The 16,991-nt window shown below is 45.5% G+C and overlaps 1 protein-coding gene across 1 annotated transcript in view; it reads right to left on the bottom strand.

The window, feature by feature from the left end:
- LOC135208610 (structural maintenance of chromosomes protein 5-like) overlaps positions 1-16,991 on the bottom strand; it is a 357,310-nt gene that overhangs the window by 58,154 nt on the left and 282,165 nt on the right. Inside the window, exons 12-16 of the mRNA XM_064240976.1 lie at positions 9,151-9,356; positions 4,125-4,285; positions 3,606-3,756; positions 1,720-1,836; positions 224-332 (exon numbers count right to left, since the gene is read on the bottom strand). Coding sequence (XP_064097046.1) covers positions 224-332; positions 1,720-1,836; positions 3,606-3,756; positions 4,125-4,285; positions 9,151-9,356 — 744 coding nt within the window. The remainder of the gene's footprint in view (positions 1-223; positions 333-1,719; positions 1,837-3,605; positions 3,757-4,124; positions 4,286-9,150; positions 9,357-16,991) is intronic.

Below are 16,991 nucleotides of genomic sequence, written 5' to 3'. Positions count from 1 at the left end.
AAGAGGAAAGAAAATGAGTTTATGCTCCAGTAAGCAAGACAGTTAATAAAAAAAAAAGAACAATCAATATTAAATGATGGTATTCCACATTAACATTTCAGACAACCTATCAGAGTGGCGTGAGCACCTTCACCTCATTTTCACAGGCTTTATACTTAACATTTTCATTCTACCATAGCAAATATAAATAACATAACTTCAAACAAACACTTATTGCACTTACTAATAACTTAGCCTGCATCTTTGTTTCCTCTTCAGTTTCGTTAAATTTTTGGTTTTCACACTTCTTGACTTGATCACGTTTCATAGTGATCCTTTTCTGCAGTTGAATTCTGAAAAATTAAGATCCTGACAAAATGGTTCTTCAAAGCAATAATGAGATATATTGAGAAAAACAACTTTATTAGATCTACAATACAACACAGCTGCAGTTAAGATGCAAATCTACAGCACATAGTGAGGTATCCTTGTCCTTACACTACAAGGTGGTCTAATGACTTTAGAGTACTATAAAGATGTGAGTGAGTGACTTACAACCAGAAAATGATTTAATACTACTTGTTTAGAGCATTATAGAGATGCAAGTAAAAGGCTGAACTGCTAGAAAATTATTTAATCCTAAAAGATTTTATAAATCATCTTTAACTTCCATTTATAGTTACCATTAGAGCCAATCACCTTACCGAGAACAATTATTTGTAACCATTCATCTAATCTAGATGGTGCATAATCTGAACAATTACTGACTAACTGATCCACAGACTGATTGAGGTAGATGGTGTCACATACAAAAACATATAAAAAAAATCAGAAAAAATATTAAATCATGCAATAGACAAGCTACTGCATCATACAGTAATTTTAAAAATTATATAATCAAAGAGAAATACATAATAAATATTTGACACATAAAACCTAAATTAATGTAAAACTATATGTAATGTGTGTATCATTAATGTTTAAATTCCCATTGCCTTGGCATCATATCATACTTACAGGGGTGTTACTGAACAGGTGACTTCTTTAAAACTGTTACAACCTACTTCACATCATATATGTAACAACAAACACTATAGATTTTGAAATACAAGAAAAGAAGTCTTGGTATGCAATAGCACATTGTCTTCAAATTAAATCCATTCTTTTCAACTAGCTAGATGAACTACCCTTTTGAAGCCTAAGGACAAAGCATTTCCAGTGCACTACCATGTTCTGAAATGCTTTGTTATTTTGACAGAACATCACAAGTTTTATTTGTTGTTACTCATAGTTTAACAGCTGGCTGCTTGTTGTAGGTGGCACTACTGGCATTACAATCTGCTGTTACAACAAGCAAGTTTGCTGGGCCAAAGTTCTTTACTGCTGTATGTACTAATACCACTGATGATATTATGACATCAAAGGTACATCTATTATTACTTTACCAAAGGTGCGTATTACTATAAACCTCTACATTGAATAAATTAACCAAACACATGAGTTTCAGCAGGAAATAACTGCAGTGGGCTGCAAGAAGTGTACAAAAAATATTAGGGAAGCATTTTCTCTTGTTTACCCCTCTGTGGTAAAGGTCCACATTTTATATTCAGCATACAGGTTGACCCATGGTTTGGGAGAGAGAATTTTAGGCTTCAAATCTCAACTTATATGCCAGTATATATGGAAACTAGTCTAAACCTGACCATAATATTTCGACCAAAAAGAAATAAAATGGCTAACCTTTCCTGTTCACGGCACATGAGCGCCTGCTTGTTATTTCTCCAGGTTTCTAATTTTGAACTTAGAGATCTCTCCTCATTTTTCAGTTCTTCAATCTTTTTTTCATTAGCTGCATGCCTGAAAAATTCAATACAATCAAAATGGATATCACGGGTTGGTACGTACATAATATTCACTGGAAAAAATTGAAAAGCTAAAATATTCCTCTGTTACCTAGGAACAGATTCTATATGTGTATATTTTTCATTAAAAACATCAATGACCAGACTAAAGGTGCATCTATAAGAAAAAGTACCACATAAAGAACTGGACAATAATTACCTTGGATAGAAAATAAGCCATTCATAACTATGTTCTTGCACAGTGCATAATGAAAAGTTGTTTAAAAATACTATTTCCCTAAGAAGTAATTTTCAGAGGAAAAATAAAACTTCCTAAAAGAAAGTCCTGTAGTGTTGCCAGAATTACAAGTTTCTATTACTGCTCACTTCATCATAACAAGGAATAAAAATAAAATTATTGACTGAGTCTCTGCTTGTGTAAGAGGAGAAAAGAGTAGACATAAGTCTCCCAACAACTGCAGAGATATATCATCTACTATCCAAATTTTACGATGCACTGCTTACAACTTAGAAGGTGAAGGATAAATAAATATAGAATATAACACTAAAACAAACTACCAAAAAAGGCACACCTAATAGATAGCCTAGTTGTTTGAGATTGAGCTGGCCTTATGCCAGCATGGGCTCTTGCTCATAGAGCAGCTCGTAAAGGTAGCCTACAAACATGCATTCTAATCTTAAAAAAATGATTGTAGACCCAAAATTCACATTGATCAGCTACTCACTCAAGAACCATAAAAGTGTTTGCTTGTAGAATAGTCAGCCCCCATCACACACACACACACACACACACACACACACACACACACACACACACACACACACACACACAAAACCTTAATCTGTAACATGGAGCTAGTATAAACAAATCATATCTAAAGCTAAAAATGAAAGAACTAGCTCAAGTAAAATACAATTTTTTTATAACAAGGTGCAAGAATTCCAGGAAATGAGCAGGGATTTCAAACTACAGTACATGATTTATAAAAAGGGGGTTTCCCTATTTGAGGGTAGCTCCAGACTAAAACAAGACGATAGTCATGGCTTACCAACAGTACAGTGCTCTACATAAAATACTCCTTTCACAGTTATCTTGCATAAACTCTGTCACTTCCTTCATATACAGTAATCGAAGGGATTCCCATTCTAGTACCTCTTACACTACACTATTCACCAGTTTATAGGACTTTCTCCAGTACAGGCAATCCCCAGTTATTGGCGGGGGTTCCGTTCCCAACAGCATAGTGCCAATTCCTGGTTATCAGTGCCGATAACCGAGGATCAGCACCGATAAGCAGGAATCAGTACATATTGGCGACGATAACCGAGGAACAGTGCATATGGGCTCAAAAAGCTCAGTTATTGTCATCACTAGACAAGTGCCATAAAACTGGATCACTGATAACAGAGGCCTTCGATAACCGGGGACTGCCTGTACTGTATAGAAAATAGCATCTTATATTAGGTATGGCCCCCCCACCAGAATTTAAACTCTAAGGCTGTTAAGCACAGTTGTCCCTAGAAATTTAACAGGCCACCAAAGTCCCTCTCAGATTTGACAATATTTGAATAACTTCAAAGATTTTCAAATCTGCGGGAGACTCGGGCCCTTAACTCTCTTAAATTTCAAGGGACAACTTTGCTTAATGTCCTTGGCTATGAATTCTGGTGGCCTCACCTTACCTAATAAGGTGTTGTTATACATATATATGATGAAGAGAAGATAGAAAATGGGAAAAAAAAAGGCATAGGAAATAGAATTACCTTTCCTGGCATTTTAGGATCTCTTGCTTACAATGGTGGATAAGCCCTTGGTCATAAATAATTTTCAGTAATGATCCCTCTCGCACTGTTGAACTTTCCGTAATAGGCTCATTATCATATCGTGAACGACTACGATGTACTCTTAATTTACCTGAAAGACAAATATATGGGTTAAATGATTCAATCCTCTAAAATAAAATGTTCAAAAATTAACAAATTTTAAATAATATTTGTATTTTTCCTATGATACTAACCAACATTATAATACCAAAATACTATGTTTTATAGAAAAATGAAAAGCTTCAACGATCTATTTTCAATATTCTATATTTACAAAATATCTACTGACAATCTACTGTTGAGAGAGAGAGAGAGAAGAGAGAGAGAGAGAGAGAGAGAGAGAGAGAGAGAGAGAGAGAGAGAGGAGAGATGAAGAAAAGAGAGAGAAGAGTGAAAGAGAAGAGAAGAAGAGCAGAGAAGAGAGAAGAGAAGGAAGAGAAGAGAGAGGAGGAGACTTACCCATGAAAAAGAGTGATACTTTATCTGGCAAAGCATCATATTCTATATTTTCTTTTCTTGCAATAGGTATACTATGAATGGAGTAAGTTTTGTGCAAATAGGAAAGCACAGCAGGTGGTGCATCTATTACATCTGACATGTAAGTATCAAATCCCAACTTCCTGAAAAAGTGTAAGAAAATATTAACTAAAGTACTACCCTCAAACAAACACAACAAAATTCTTTCATCAAATTTTATATAAAATTAAGCAAATAGTATAGATAGTCCTACATTTCTAATGGAGTTACATTCTGTGAAACTATTCAAAGGTCACAGGAACTGCAACTAATAAATAACAATGCTGCCCGCAATGGTAAAACAGTCGACCCCCCTTACTTGCAGGGGATGCATACTGCAACCCCCTGAACAGCTAAAATCCATGAATACTTGACAACCCCTCTAAAAATGCTTATAACTGCATATTTTGATAGTTCAATGACCAAGAAAACCCTCTAAAAATGCTTATATCCAAGTTTTTTAATAGCTTTATCACAAAAAATGCAGTCACCATAAAAATATGAAAATACAGTAAACAGTGAATATTTCTTTATGAAAAATAACGTGAATAGGCGAATTTTCCATGAATAATATGGGTACACATATGTTCCAAAGAAAAATCTGCAAACAGGTGATGCCACAAATCCAGAGCCTCGAACAGGCAGGGATCCACTGTAATGTACTACCATATACGTTACACTAACTTAACACCGGATTTTATTCAGTTTTACAGTTTTAAATTTGATCAAGTTAAAACACTTCAACAGAATGCTAAAGATTTACAGCAGACAAAATCAATGAATGAATATGACCAGGCCCTTTTTCCACAACCTTTTTATAAAAAATTCTCCTTATTCATCAGCTTTTAATGAAAAGAATAACATGTTAATATACATAACTAAATGCATTATGTACTGTATCGAGTTACATCAACAACCATGATTCAAAAGCTTACAAACCTTTCATCAATTATCTAATCTGTTTATGAATGGACTGGTAGTGGAGTAATTTAATTTCTATATACTGTCTTTATACATGTTCATCAATGTAGAACCAGAAGAATGATCACAGGTGCTGTGACCGAAATGGAAGTTCCTTTGGATCCTGTAACTGACACTGTAGTTCCAGTAAGTGAAGCAGCTGAGACAGGTGGTAGATTTGAGGTACTAAGGTATGCAATGAAGCCCCGCACCGATGGCTCCCCGGGAATACCTGGGAGGGTCAGAGGTCCTAAAGTTGTTGAAGAAAAATCTTCCAAATCTCACCCAAACCTGAAAAGAATGGTTATTAGAGGCTGCCTCCCTTTGCCCAGGGAGCAATTGCTCTCCCCTAACCAAACAGAAAAAGCCCTCAAGAGATTGTGATTGACCTTCGATCTCCCACATAAACTATTCCTTGTTAAAGCAACATAGGAACACGGGAGAGTGACCTCTCCCCTGGAAGAGGTAGCAGCAATGGGGAGTCGCATGGGAAGAGACAAGGAGTTACCCCTGTCCTCAGAGGAGAATACCCCTCCGAGGATGGGTGGGCAGCCCTCCTGGATTCCCTCTTTCCAGCAAACTGCATCCACTGCTCCAGGGACCAATTACAACACTCCATACATGTATCAGTATTGGAGCACACATAATTGTCACACTTTGTGCAAACGACACTCCATACATGTATCAGTATTGGAGCACACATAATTGTCACAATTCGTGCAAACAATGTGCGAGTTATCATCATAGCTTCCCTAAAACAGGGCAAAAATGGGAATTAGGTCTGGATGATTCTTGGGTCTGCATATTTCAAAGACAAAGAAAAAAGCACAGATATATCAATACAGTAGTACCTCGAGATACGAAAGGCTCAACTTACGAAAAACTCAAGATACTAAAGCCAATACGAAAAATTTAACGGCTCTACATACAAAAAGTTTTCAAGAAACTAAAGGTTTCTGAAAGTCCGAGATTCGCTCGAACCACCGATAACAATTTTGAAACTCGCACGCTGCCAACTGAGTAGACTCGCCACCATCCTCCTGCTCTCCCATTGGTTCCTAATGCTAGTCACCGCCATGAGATCCTTCTCTCCTATTGGACAGCATCCCTCCCATCATGCATCGATGTACGTATACATGGTGGCGTGCCTACCTCGTCCACTTAGTACCAGCATCGTTATCGTACGCACGCGGTATTCGTTCGGTCTAACGATTTCGTTTAGTAACGTAAATTCGTTAGTGATTTCGTTGCAGTATACATACTTTATCGTGTTGTGCGAAAACTTTATTGTACTTATACGTAAATTACGTACAAGATAATGTAGTCATGGGTCCCAAGAAAGTTGAAATTCACGGAAAGAAGCGAATGCTCTCTTTGGAGACAAAGATGGAGATCATCAAGAAGTATGAAGCTGGTATGCGATTGAGTGTGATCGCCAAGGAATACGGCTGAAATCCGTCGACAATAGGCACCATCCTTAAACAGAAGGATGCCATCAAAGCAGCTACACCGTCCAAGGGCATCACTATTTTGTCCAGCAAGAGGACCCACGTGCACGAGGAGATGGAACGGCTGCTTCTTGTCTGGATAAAAGACAAAGAAATCGCTGGCGATACGGTAACGGAGACGGCAATCTCCCACAAGGCCAGCGCTATTTTCGGCGATTTGATTGCGCAGGCAGATGACGACGGAGGGGAAGGGACATCAATGCAAACCCCAGACTTCAAGGCTTCGCATGGCTAGTTCGAGAAATTTCGTAAATGAACTGGCATCCATTCGGTGGTGCGGCATGGGGAGGCTGCCAGCTCGGACACGAAAGCGGCCGAAGCATTTAGAAAGACTTTCGACGAGATGATGGCTACAGTTCTCAGCAAGTTTTCAACTGTGATGAGACTGGCCTTTTTTGGAAAAAAATGCCTCGTCGGACGTACATCACGGAGGAAGAGAAGAAGCTACCCGGGCATAAGCCTATGAAAGACAGGCTTACGCTCGCACTTTGTTCCAACGCCAGTGGGGATTGCAAGGTGAAGCCCCTACTGGTCTATCATTCCGAGACTCCTTGAGCCTTTCCAGTGATGTGGAGGGCTAATGCAAAAGCCTGGGTAACGAGGCTTTTGTTCACCAAGTGGGTAAATCTGTGTATCGGCCCGACAGTGAAGAGTTTTTTGGAAGAGAAGCGCCCCCCCTGAAATGTCTGCTGGTGTTGGACAATGCCCCTCCCCACCCTCCTGGCCTCGAGGAAGATATCCTAGCGGAGTATTCCTTCGTCAAGATTCTTTTTCTTCCGCCCAACACCACCCCTCTCCTTCAGCCCATGGACCAGCAAGTTATAGCGAACTTTAAGAAGCTGCACACGAAACATCTTTTCCAGAGATGTTTCGACATCACCGATACCACAAACCTCACCTTGCGTCAATTTTGGAAGGAGCATTTCGACATCGTCATTTGCATCCAACTCATCGACCAAGCTTGGCAGGAGGTTTCGAGGCGAACCTTGAATTCCTCGTGGAGGAAACTCTGGCCTGATGCCATATCAGCCCGACACTTCGAGGGATTCGATGTGGGTGAAGCTGGTGCTGCCTAGTCAGAAACAGTTGACGATCCCGAAACTGTTTTGCAACCAGATCTTGACGAGATCGTTGCACTCGGCAAGTCCATGGGGCTGGTCATCGACGAGGACGACATCAACGACCTTCTCGAGGAGCACCAAGAGGGGCTTACGACGGATGACCTGAAGGAGTTGGAGACCATGCAACATAACGTCGTTCAAGAGGAGTTCTCTAGCAGCGGCAAGGAAGAGGAGGAGGACCCTATGACAACGGCAGAAATTAAGGATGTTCTAGCTGCTTTTCATAAAGTGCAATCGTTTATAGAAAAAAAAGACACCCCGAAAAGGCTCACACAGGTCGTATGCTTGCGCAATTCGATGACATTTGCCTGAGTCATTTCAGGAACATTGTGAAAAGTAGGCAGAAGCAATCTTCCTTGGATCGTTATTTTTTAAAGAGGCCTTCAACAGAAAGTTGAAAGCAAAAAGGAAGAACCAAGTGATAAACAGAAAGCTGAAAGTGGTGATGAAGTTGAAATTCTGCAAAAAGAAAAAAAAAAAAAAAAAAAAAAAAAAAAAAACCTACGTAAAAGTAAAAAAATAATCAAAAAAAGAATTTTTTTTTTTGTAAATTTTAGTTTTTTGTAAAGTTAAGTGTTACAGTTTTGTTAATGTGTTTTGTAAATTTTAGTTTATGTATGTTTTCCTTACATTTTTTTAAGTGTTTTCGTAAAAGAAAAGTGTACGTACGTATCTGCCGTTTGTCGTTCTCCTCCTCTGCCACCACTTTCGGAGATAGCCTCACTCGAAAGGTAAGCTTCCACATTTTACGTACAGTATTTCTTGTAAACCATGTACACTAATACACTTTATTTACAGGTTAATTTGCATTTTGCTATTAAGTTAGGTATTGAATGGTCCAAATTGTTGTAGTATTTCATTGTTTATAGGTTAATTTAGCTTTATGATGAAATTTACTGGGGTGTTTTTGGAGGGCTTGGAACAGATTAGCCATTTTACATGTAAAATGTGGTCCAAGATACAAAAACCTCATGATACAAGGGGCGCCTCGGAACGGATTAATTTCGTATCTCGAGGTACTACTGTATATAACAATGCATAACACAAATGGGAAAAACTGTGACAAAGTGCAGGAGAACAGCCAGGAAGCATTCGGGCAGAGGAAGGCATAGAAATGTGTTCACTCTGGATGAAGGCTATAATGCAAGTGGTTGTGCAACTCAGAAAAGGGAGATGGTGAGGGTACCTCTTGATCCTCCCACCAGTAGTTCAACTACCAAGAAACCTTGTGTAGAGTAGCCTGCTCCAGTTTGCAATGAACGTAATTCCTACATAAAGACAGAGTCTGTATTTGTGTAGAGATAGGAAATTTGTGCACTGTATGGTGCTATTAACTTGCAAAACTAAATAAGCTTAAAACATGTGTCTTTCCTTTCTTACCTTATTACATTCAATGGAAAAGGTGGCCTGTATGATGACAACTCAGTAGGGACAGAATGTATAATATTGACTCTCAATTTCAATCTGTCCATCATTGACTTGAATTTATTCATATCGTCCTTATCTTCAAAAACGAAAGCTACAAGATCACTCTGGCTAATTGTACTTTCTACAAAATCAGCAAATGCTGGATCTCTTAAGTTTATCTGAAAGGTAAAAAAAATTTAACAATACAATATTAAAATACTTTTAACAAAATCTTTGGTATACTGACAACCCAGTTTTTAAAGTAAATTGTATTTTACCTAATTATACAAACAAGAGATCCTTTACATTAGGAAATAATTTCAGCGTAGATTGGAATATGGCCGTTACATTCTTGAACAAGGGGGTTAGACAGTAATGTCTTCATTAGAAGATGGCTGAAAGCAAAGTGGAGTGTTTACATCCGGGCAGGCTGGCATATCCGCCTACCACTAGCCTACGTTGAAAGTAATTCCTGATGCAAAAGGACCAATGGTTTGTATATCGTGTAGGAGCAAATAACATTCTTGATACTTACAAATTAGGTAATCAATTCATTAAACAAATCAGTCCCCTATATAACTTAGGCTTTTGTCTAAAAAGACAGATCTGTAATCTTATATTGTCCGTATAATTTCTTCTTTTTAGTAGATTAGTAAGAACCCCATCTTATGTAAGTGTCTTTATGTTCTCTAACTATGCAAGTGCTCTAATTTGGCTGTCATTTTCTAGTTCTTTTAAGATTAAGGTTGAAAATAAAATTAAGTTACCCAGTAGAGCTGTTGAATATTATGTTTCATTTACGCGATGAGTACTGACACTGGAGATTTCAGAAATACAGTTGACCCCTAGTATTCACAGGGGAATGTATAACACAGTCCCCAAAACAGCTAACACCTGCGAATACTTGAAACCCCTCTAAAAATGCTTATAATAGCCTATTCTGATGGTTCAAACACCAAAAACCCCTATCTAAAAATGCTTATACCCGAGTATTTTACTAGTTTTATATAAAAAAAAAAATGCAATTTGCGACAATGGTGATATGAAAATATGACAATTTGTCCAAAATTGCATTTTTCCTAACTATACAAACCTGAGGTCCTTTTACAATAGGAAGGTTACTAGCGGCAGCTGGATAGGTCGTAAGCTTTCGAACAAGGGGTTCGGTAGTTAACTGCTTGTTCGACAGTGTGTGCGCTGCGCGACTGGGAGGCGAAGAATCACTTTTGCTTTAGGCCCAAGCAAAAATTGCCGAGCGAGGGGTGGCATGAGGTGGGACTATGTGTAAAAGGACCTCAGGTTTGTATAGTTAGGAAAAATGCAATTTTGGACAAATTGTCATTTGTTCCAACACGGGATACAAACCTTTCGGTCCTTTTACAATAGGAAGACTCACTTCTTGGTGGGAGGAATCAGAGTCTTTTGTGAACAGACTGGTGTTCGCCCAACCTTGGAATGCCTCCCTGGTCGTAAGAGCGAGGGAGGGATCCAAGCCTCTGTGTGATTGATCAGGGTATTCACTGCAGGATCAATGGTCAGACCTCTGGACCAAGTACAAAGAGAGAGGCAAGCATATCTCTTCGTACCAGCAAGCAAGAACAAGTTCCTGTTTGCAAGAGGCAACATAAAGTTATGGGTGTCTCTTGTTGGCATCCACTTCCCGCCCCTTGTAGGAGGAAGTGGTGGATATTCTGCTCCTAGTGAAAGGGATAGGATGGGGCTCTGTCATATAGCTCACCTGCATCTCATCCTTATCCAGCATAGTGACGACCGTAACCCTCTGCCCACAGGTAGAGGAGGAGAAAAAGATGGGAAGAGAAGCCAGTCACACTCTCATTCACTCATCCATTCTTACAGTCACACCAGGACTCGATGCTGTTTCAGCCTGCGAGGGTCTGGGTTAGCTACACAACGTGATGAGCAGCCACCACGGGTCCCAAGGAAAAGGTATCCAAGGACCTGTAAGCAATATCCCAAAGGTAGAAGGAGGTGAAGGTAGTCTGGTTGGCCCAGACACCTGCCTTCAGGACCTGCGCCATGGAGAAGTTCTTGAGGAACGCAAGGGAAGGACCAATGCTCCTGACTTCGTGGGCTCTCGGACGGAGCGTACGGATGTCATCACTACCATCAGCCTCATACGCTCTCCTGATCACCTCACTCAGCCAGAAAGAAAGTGTGTTCTTGAATATTTCTTTCTTGGTTACCCCAATGTTAACGAAGAGGCATCAACACTCAGGCCTGAGGTGTTGAGTTCTCTTCAGGTAGCGCCGTAGCGCCCTCACAGGACAAAGCAGCATCTCATCCACATCATTATCAGTGAAGTCCATTAGGGAGGGGATTGTGAAAGACTCAAACCTGTCGTCAGGGATTGACGTTTTCTGAGTCTTCGCAACGAAGTTCGGGACGAAATCGAGCGTCACAGATCCCCATCCCCTGGAGTGTCATACATCGAAGGATAGACCATGAGGTTCCCCTACTCTCTTTGCCGATGCCAGGGCCAGCAAGAAGAGGGTCTTGAGGGTCAGATCCCTGTCTGACGACTCTCGGAGTGGCTCGAAGGGTCTTCAAGTCAAACTCCTAAGGATGAGAGTCACATCCCACTCAGGGGGCCTGAATTCCCTGGGTGGGCAAGACCTTTCAAAGCTCCTCATGAGCAAGGTGATCTCGAACGAGTTCGAAATGTCCAATCCCCTCAATTTCAGAACTAGTGCCAGGGCAGCTCTATATCCTTTCACTGTGGGGACTGAGAGGAGCTTCTCTCGGCGAAGAAATACGAGAAAATCCACTACCTGCTGAAGAGTGGCTCTGAGAGGAGATAGACCCCGTCTACGACACCAACCACAGAAGACGACCCACTTCCCCTGGTACACAGCTGCAGAGGACTGACGGACGTTTCCAGCCATCTCTGTTGCTGCACTACGAGAAAAGCCTCTCGTTTGCAAGAGAGAGATGGTGGATAACAGCCAGCCGTGAAGTTGTAGAGACTGGACTGCTCGGTGGTACCGTTCTACGTGTGGCTGGGCGAGAAGGTTGTGCCAATGGGGAATCTCTCTCGGTTCTCCTGCGAGAAGAGCCAGCAGGTCTGGATCCCAAGCCATTTGGGAGCCACCAGGATCATCCTGAGATTCGGGGTGGTCAGCACTCGACTGATCACTTTGAGAATCAGGCTGAACGGGGGAAAGGCGTAAACGAAGAGGTTGTCCCACGGGTGTTGAAGAGTGTCCTCTGCAGCTGCCCATGGGTCTGGCAAGGCTGAAAAGAAAACCTGAAGTTTCCTGTTGTGCCAGGTGGCGAACAGATCCACAACTGGTGGCCCCCACAGGTCGAAGAGCCTTTCCACCACGTCCTGGTGTAGGGACCATTCGGTTCCTATCACCTGATCCCGACGGCTGAGTTTGTCTGCTACTACATTCCTCTTCCCTGGAATGTAGTGTGCTGACAGCTCTATTGAGTGAGCCTCGGCCCACTCATGCACCTGCAACGTCAACTGGTACAACGGGAGAGACACTAGGCCCCTCTGTTTGTTGACGTAAGCCACTACCGTGGTGTTGTCGCACATCAACACCACTGAGTGTCACATCAAGCGGTCCTGGAACTCTTGGAGAGCGAGAAATGCTGCCTTGAGATCTAGGACATTGATGTGAAGGTGCTTGTCGCAATCGTCCCACACTCCCGAAGTCAGCAACTCCTCCAGGTGTGCGCCCCACCCCTCGTTCGATGCGTCTGAAAACAGCAGCATCTCTGTGTGTGGGGGGGGGGGGGGGGGGGTGGGGGGGGGGGGGGAGAGAGAGAGAGAGAGAGAGAGAGAGAGAGAGAGAGTGCGTAGAGGCACTCCTCTTAAGAGGTTCCTGTCATCCAGCCACCAGGCTAGGTCCTGCCTTACCTCCAGCGTGAGGGACACGGGGAAGTATGGTGGATCTGCCGCCTGTGACCAACTCTCCTTTAGTCTCCACTGAAGAGACCGCAGGTAGAAGACGCCCGTGAGACTGGGGAACTAACTCGAGTGACGACAGGTGGCCGATCACGACTTGCCATTGCTGAGCTGCCTGTTCCTGCCGAGACAGGAACTAGTTGGATGCCTCCCTTAATCTGCTGATCCGCGAGTCTGCGGGGAAGACTCGCCCTGCTACCGTGTCGATCAGCATACCCTGGTACTTCATCCTCTGCTTGGGTTCGAGATCGGACTTCTCGAAGTTCACCACGATCCCCAGATCGCCGCAAAACTTCAGTAGTCGATCCCTGTCCTGCAGCAACTGTGAGCGGGAGCTCGCCAGGACTAGCCAATCGTTGAGATACCTCAGAAGACGTATCCCACACGAATGGGCCCAAGCAGACACCAGAGTGAACACTCGCGTGAACACCTGTGGGGCGGTTGAGAGACTGAAGCAAAGTGCCCTTCATTGGTACACCGTCCCGTCGAGGATGAAGCGGAACGTGCCGTCTCCATCGTGAACCGAGTCTGGAGAACGAATCAGTTCAGGGAAGAGAGATCTATCACCGGGCGCCAGCCCCCCGTAGACTTTTCCACCAGGAAAAGACGGCTGTAGAAGCCCGGTGACTGATCCGTGACAATCTCTACAGCTTGTTTGCTCAGCATGGACTCGATGAACCTGGAACGTAAGTCTGCAGTTGGACCGGGTTTTAGGTGAGGGGTGGCCGAGATTCGAAGGGTAATAGATATCCCTCCTGAAGGACATCTACTATCCAGGTCTCGGTGCTGTAGCGCTGCCAAGTTGCCCAATGGCTCGCCAGGCACCCCCCCACTTCCGGCAGCAGGTGAGGGGGAACGCCGTCCCTAGCGTTTCCCCCCTTTCGCCGACTTCTTCCCTGACCCCCCTCGTGAGAAGGATGGCTGGGGGGAGGGCTGGTTACGGCCCCCCTTAGCAGAAGACGAAGAAGAGAGTCTTTCCTCGCGGCTTCGACGAGGCTATCGTCTTAGCAGCCGAGGAAGAGTTAGCCGAGCTCTTGGGCTTGGCCGCAGTTCGAGGCTGCCCAGAAGCCTTCGAAACTGCCTGGTGAACAAGACGGTCACTGTCATAAGTGCGCCGTCTGTCCACCACAGCGACCACCATCTCTCCAGGGAAGAGAGAGGAGGAACTCCGTACTGGTCCATTACGAAGGCCCAACGCCGCCTCACGCCCAGCCCCCCTGGATACTCGGGTAAGGACTGCGTCTCTACAGCTAAGTACCAGGTTGGCCCACAGGTTTGCCGTCTGGTGGGCGAGGAAGGAGATGGCTCTTCCTCCAGACTGACAAAGTCTCCTGAAAGCCGAGTCTTCTTCGGGGGAGATTCCCCCGGAGTTGGCTGCGACCTTAGACACTGTGAGGGACCACAGGTCTAACCAGGAGACGGCCTGGAAAGCTGCCATAGCGGTAGATTCCAGGCCCAGTGCCTCTTGCTGCGAGAACCAGAGGTTCTCAGACAGGAGCTGCTGCAGAGACACACCCGGAGTTAGCCTGGCTAACTCTGGGTTTACCTGTTTGGGCGGCATTGGATCCTCTGAAGGCACGTAAAAACGCCGCTGTCGCAGTAGAGGAGGTGGAAGCAGCTTGTTCGATCTGCTTGACCTGAGAGAGCCTTCTTGTCCGGAGATGAGAGAGACTACCTGGTTCAAGACAGAATCGGCAAGCTCCGATCGTGGCAACCCCACCGTCGGTTTGGGTTCCCTCTTCGGGTCCCAAAACGACTCGAGCCGGGACGTGGGCTCTGAAGGTGGGAGCGGCGACCCTTCCCCGAGGTCGTTGTCCTGACGAATCAGCGCAATAACCTCGGCAAAGTTCCTCTGGATCTCGGGAGTCATTGAATCCTGTGGAGTAGGACCGTCCAGTCCCTCGAACAGGAGCACCTCCCGAGACCCTCCCCCTTCAAGAGGGGGAATGGCGACAGACCCCTCTCGGTCTCCTCCTGTCACTTGCACGTACGTCCTGGTTGATCCGAGGACCGTGCCTGGCACGTACGGCGTCGTGATGGGATCATGCGGGGCACACCCCTCACGATCACTCCGCAATGCCTTGCTCTTCCTGGTGTAACCCGAGGAAGTTGAAGGCACGGGAGAGGCAGACCTGACGCTCCCCCCTCGCTCACTGGCAGAACCAGTGGGCTTGGAAGGCTGCAGGCGATCACCAATCCGCGGTGGTGATCAAGCTGCAGGCCTAGTCGAGACAACTCCCTGGGGAGAACGGCTGGACCGAGAACAGCGGCCCCGATATCGTGTGTCAGAGGAGCTACTGCTGGTTGCCGTACCCGTACGTTCCCTGTGGGAGCAACGGTCAGGCGACCTGCAGAGACCAGTGTCACGGTGAGACCGGTGCTTGTCCTCATGGTGCGTCGAACCGCTGGGCTGGCGCCGGCGATCTGGGGGACCTCTTCCCAGCCTCGGCCCGTGGCCGGTCAGAGACCGTCACGTCAACCCAGGTAGCCAGCTAGTCGCCGCGAGAGCGAGAGCTGGCCTGGTGAGAGTCGCCTGAGTGGCTGTCACCAGCCTTCCGCTCCGTGCCGTGAACCTGGCGCCGAGTGAGCTCTGGCGTCCGGTTCTTGGCTGTACGGTCACCGGTAGGCAACCATACACCCGGTACCTCTCGCAAACGAGAGGCCGAGACGGAACCTGATGCAGCGGCAGAGCCCCTGACACCAGGCGAGGAAGTACCGGTGTTAGATGGTACCCCCCTGGTCCCCGTAGTCTTCTCCCTTGTGTTGTGGAAGAAGAGACGGGCCCCGCTCCCGAAGGAGCAGGAGGACCAGCAGAAGAACCCCCCATCACACCAGAGTGAGACGGGCCCTGAGAAGCTCCCGAAGGAGACTTCTTAGGAGGGGAGGAGGCAACCTTCTTCTTCTTCAGCTGTGAAGCCTTAGAAGTCGAAGGGGGAGAGGCGACAGACGACGACGACGAAGAAGACGACGACGACGACGACGACGACACCTTCCTCTTCTTCTTTGTCAGCTTCCTCAGGACAGACGTTAAATCTACCATCCAGGGTGGAGCTGGGGCTGCTGTTGCCGAAGCAACAGGGCCCGGACGCACCTGTCCGGATAGACCAACGTCTGGAACAGCAACGCCATGAGCAGGAATGACATCGGCAGGTACGGACATCTCAGGAACAGCAGGAACATCGGGAACGGCAGGAACGGTCAGCATCATCTGGACAGGTACGGCAGGCACGGCAGGTATGGCAGTCGGTAGAGGCATCACAGGAGGTTGAGCCAGCATCAGCGACATCCTAGGAATTGGCGGCAGGTCCAGGGGCGAGCTCTTGGGGCAGCGGAAGTCAGGCCGAGGCAGCACGGCAAACCCGGGCGGCAGCGGCACACCCCCCCTCGGTACGGCGATCGGACCCTGCACTGAGGTGGTAGGTGACACAGACACAGCATGTGGGGAGTACACCAGGTGAGGGGGAGCGGCGTACCCTGGAGTTGACAGGGTGGTAGTGGTAGTGGTCACTGTTGCATGCGTGACCGCAGCAGACCCAGCTAAATGGTAAAGCAGCCCCTGGACACTGGGCACGCCCTGCAAGCCCAAGGACGCCCACACCTGACCAAGGTCATCCCTCGCAGCAGAAGCACCTGTGGAAGCGAGTCGGGTGATTAGGGGGGGTTTCTACCCGCGCGAGGGGGATGAGGCCACCCAGAACGGACAGAAGACCCCGAGTACAGTTGAACGTCGGGGTACCGAGCGCCCTCCTCCACACTCGACAGATCGGGTGAGGAGAAGGACCTGGATACCCCCCCGAAGGAGAAGGTGCCATACGTGGGAGCTGAGCAGGGGCAGGAAAGACGACGAAGTATCCGTCACCAAAGGAGTCGCGGGAGAGTTTTC

The sequence above is a fragment of the Macrobrachium nipponense genome, chromosome 35 (assembly GCF_015104395.2).
Source record: "Macrobrachium nipponense isolate FS-2020 chromosome 35, ASM1510439v2, whole genome shotgun sequence".
Taxonomy (NCBI): domain Eukaryota; kingdom Metazoa; phylum Arthropoda; class Malacostraca; order Decapoda; family Palaemonidae; genus Macrobrachium; species Macrobrachium nipponense.
The sequence above is the reverse complement of the archived record's forward strand: the minus strand, read 5'-3'. Positions and strand labels throughout refer to the sequence as shown.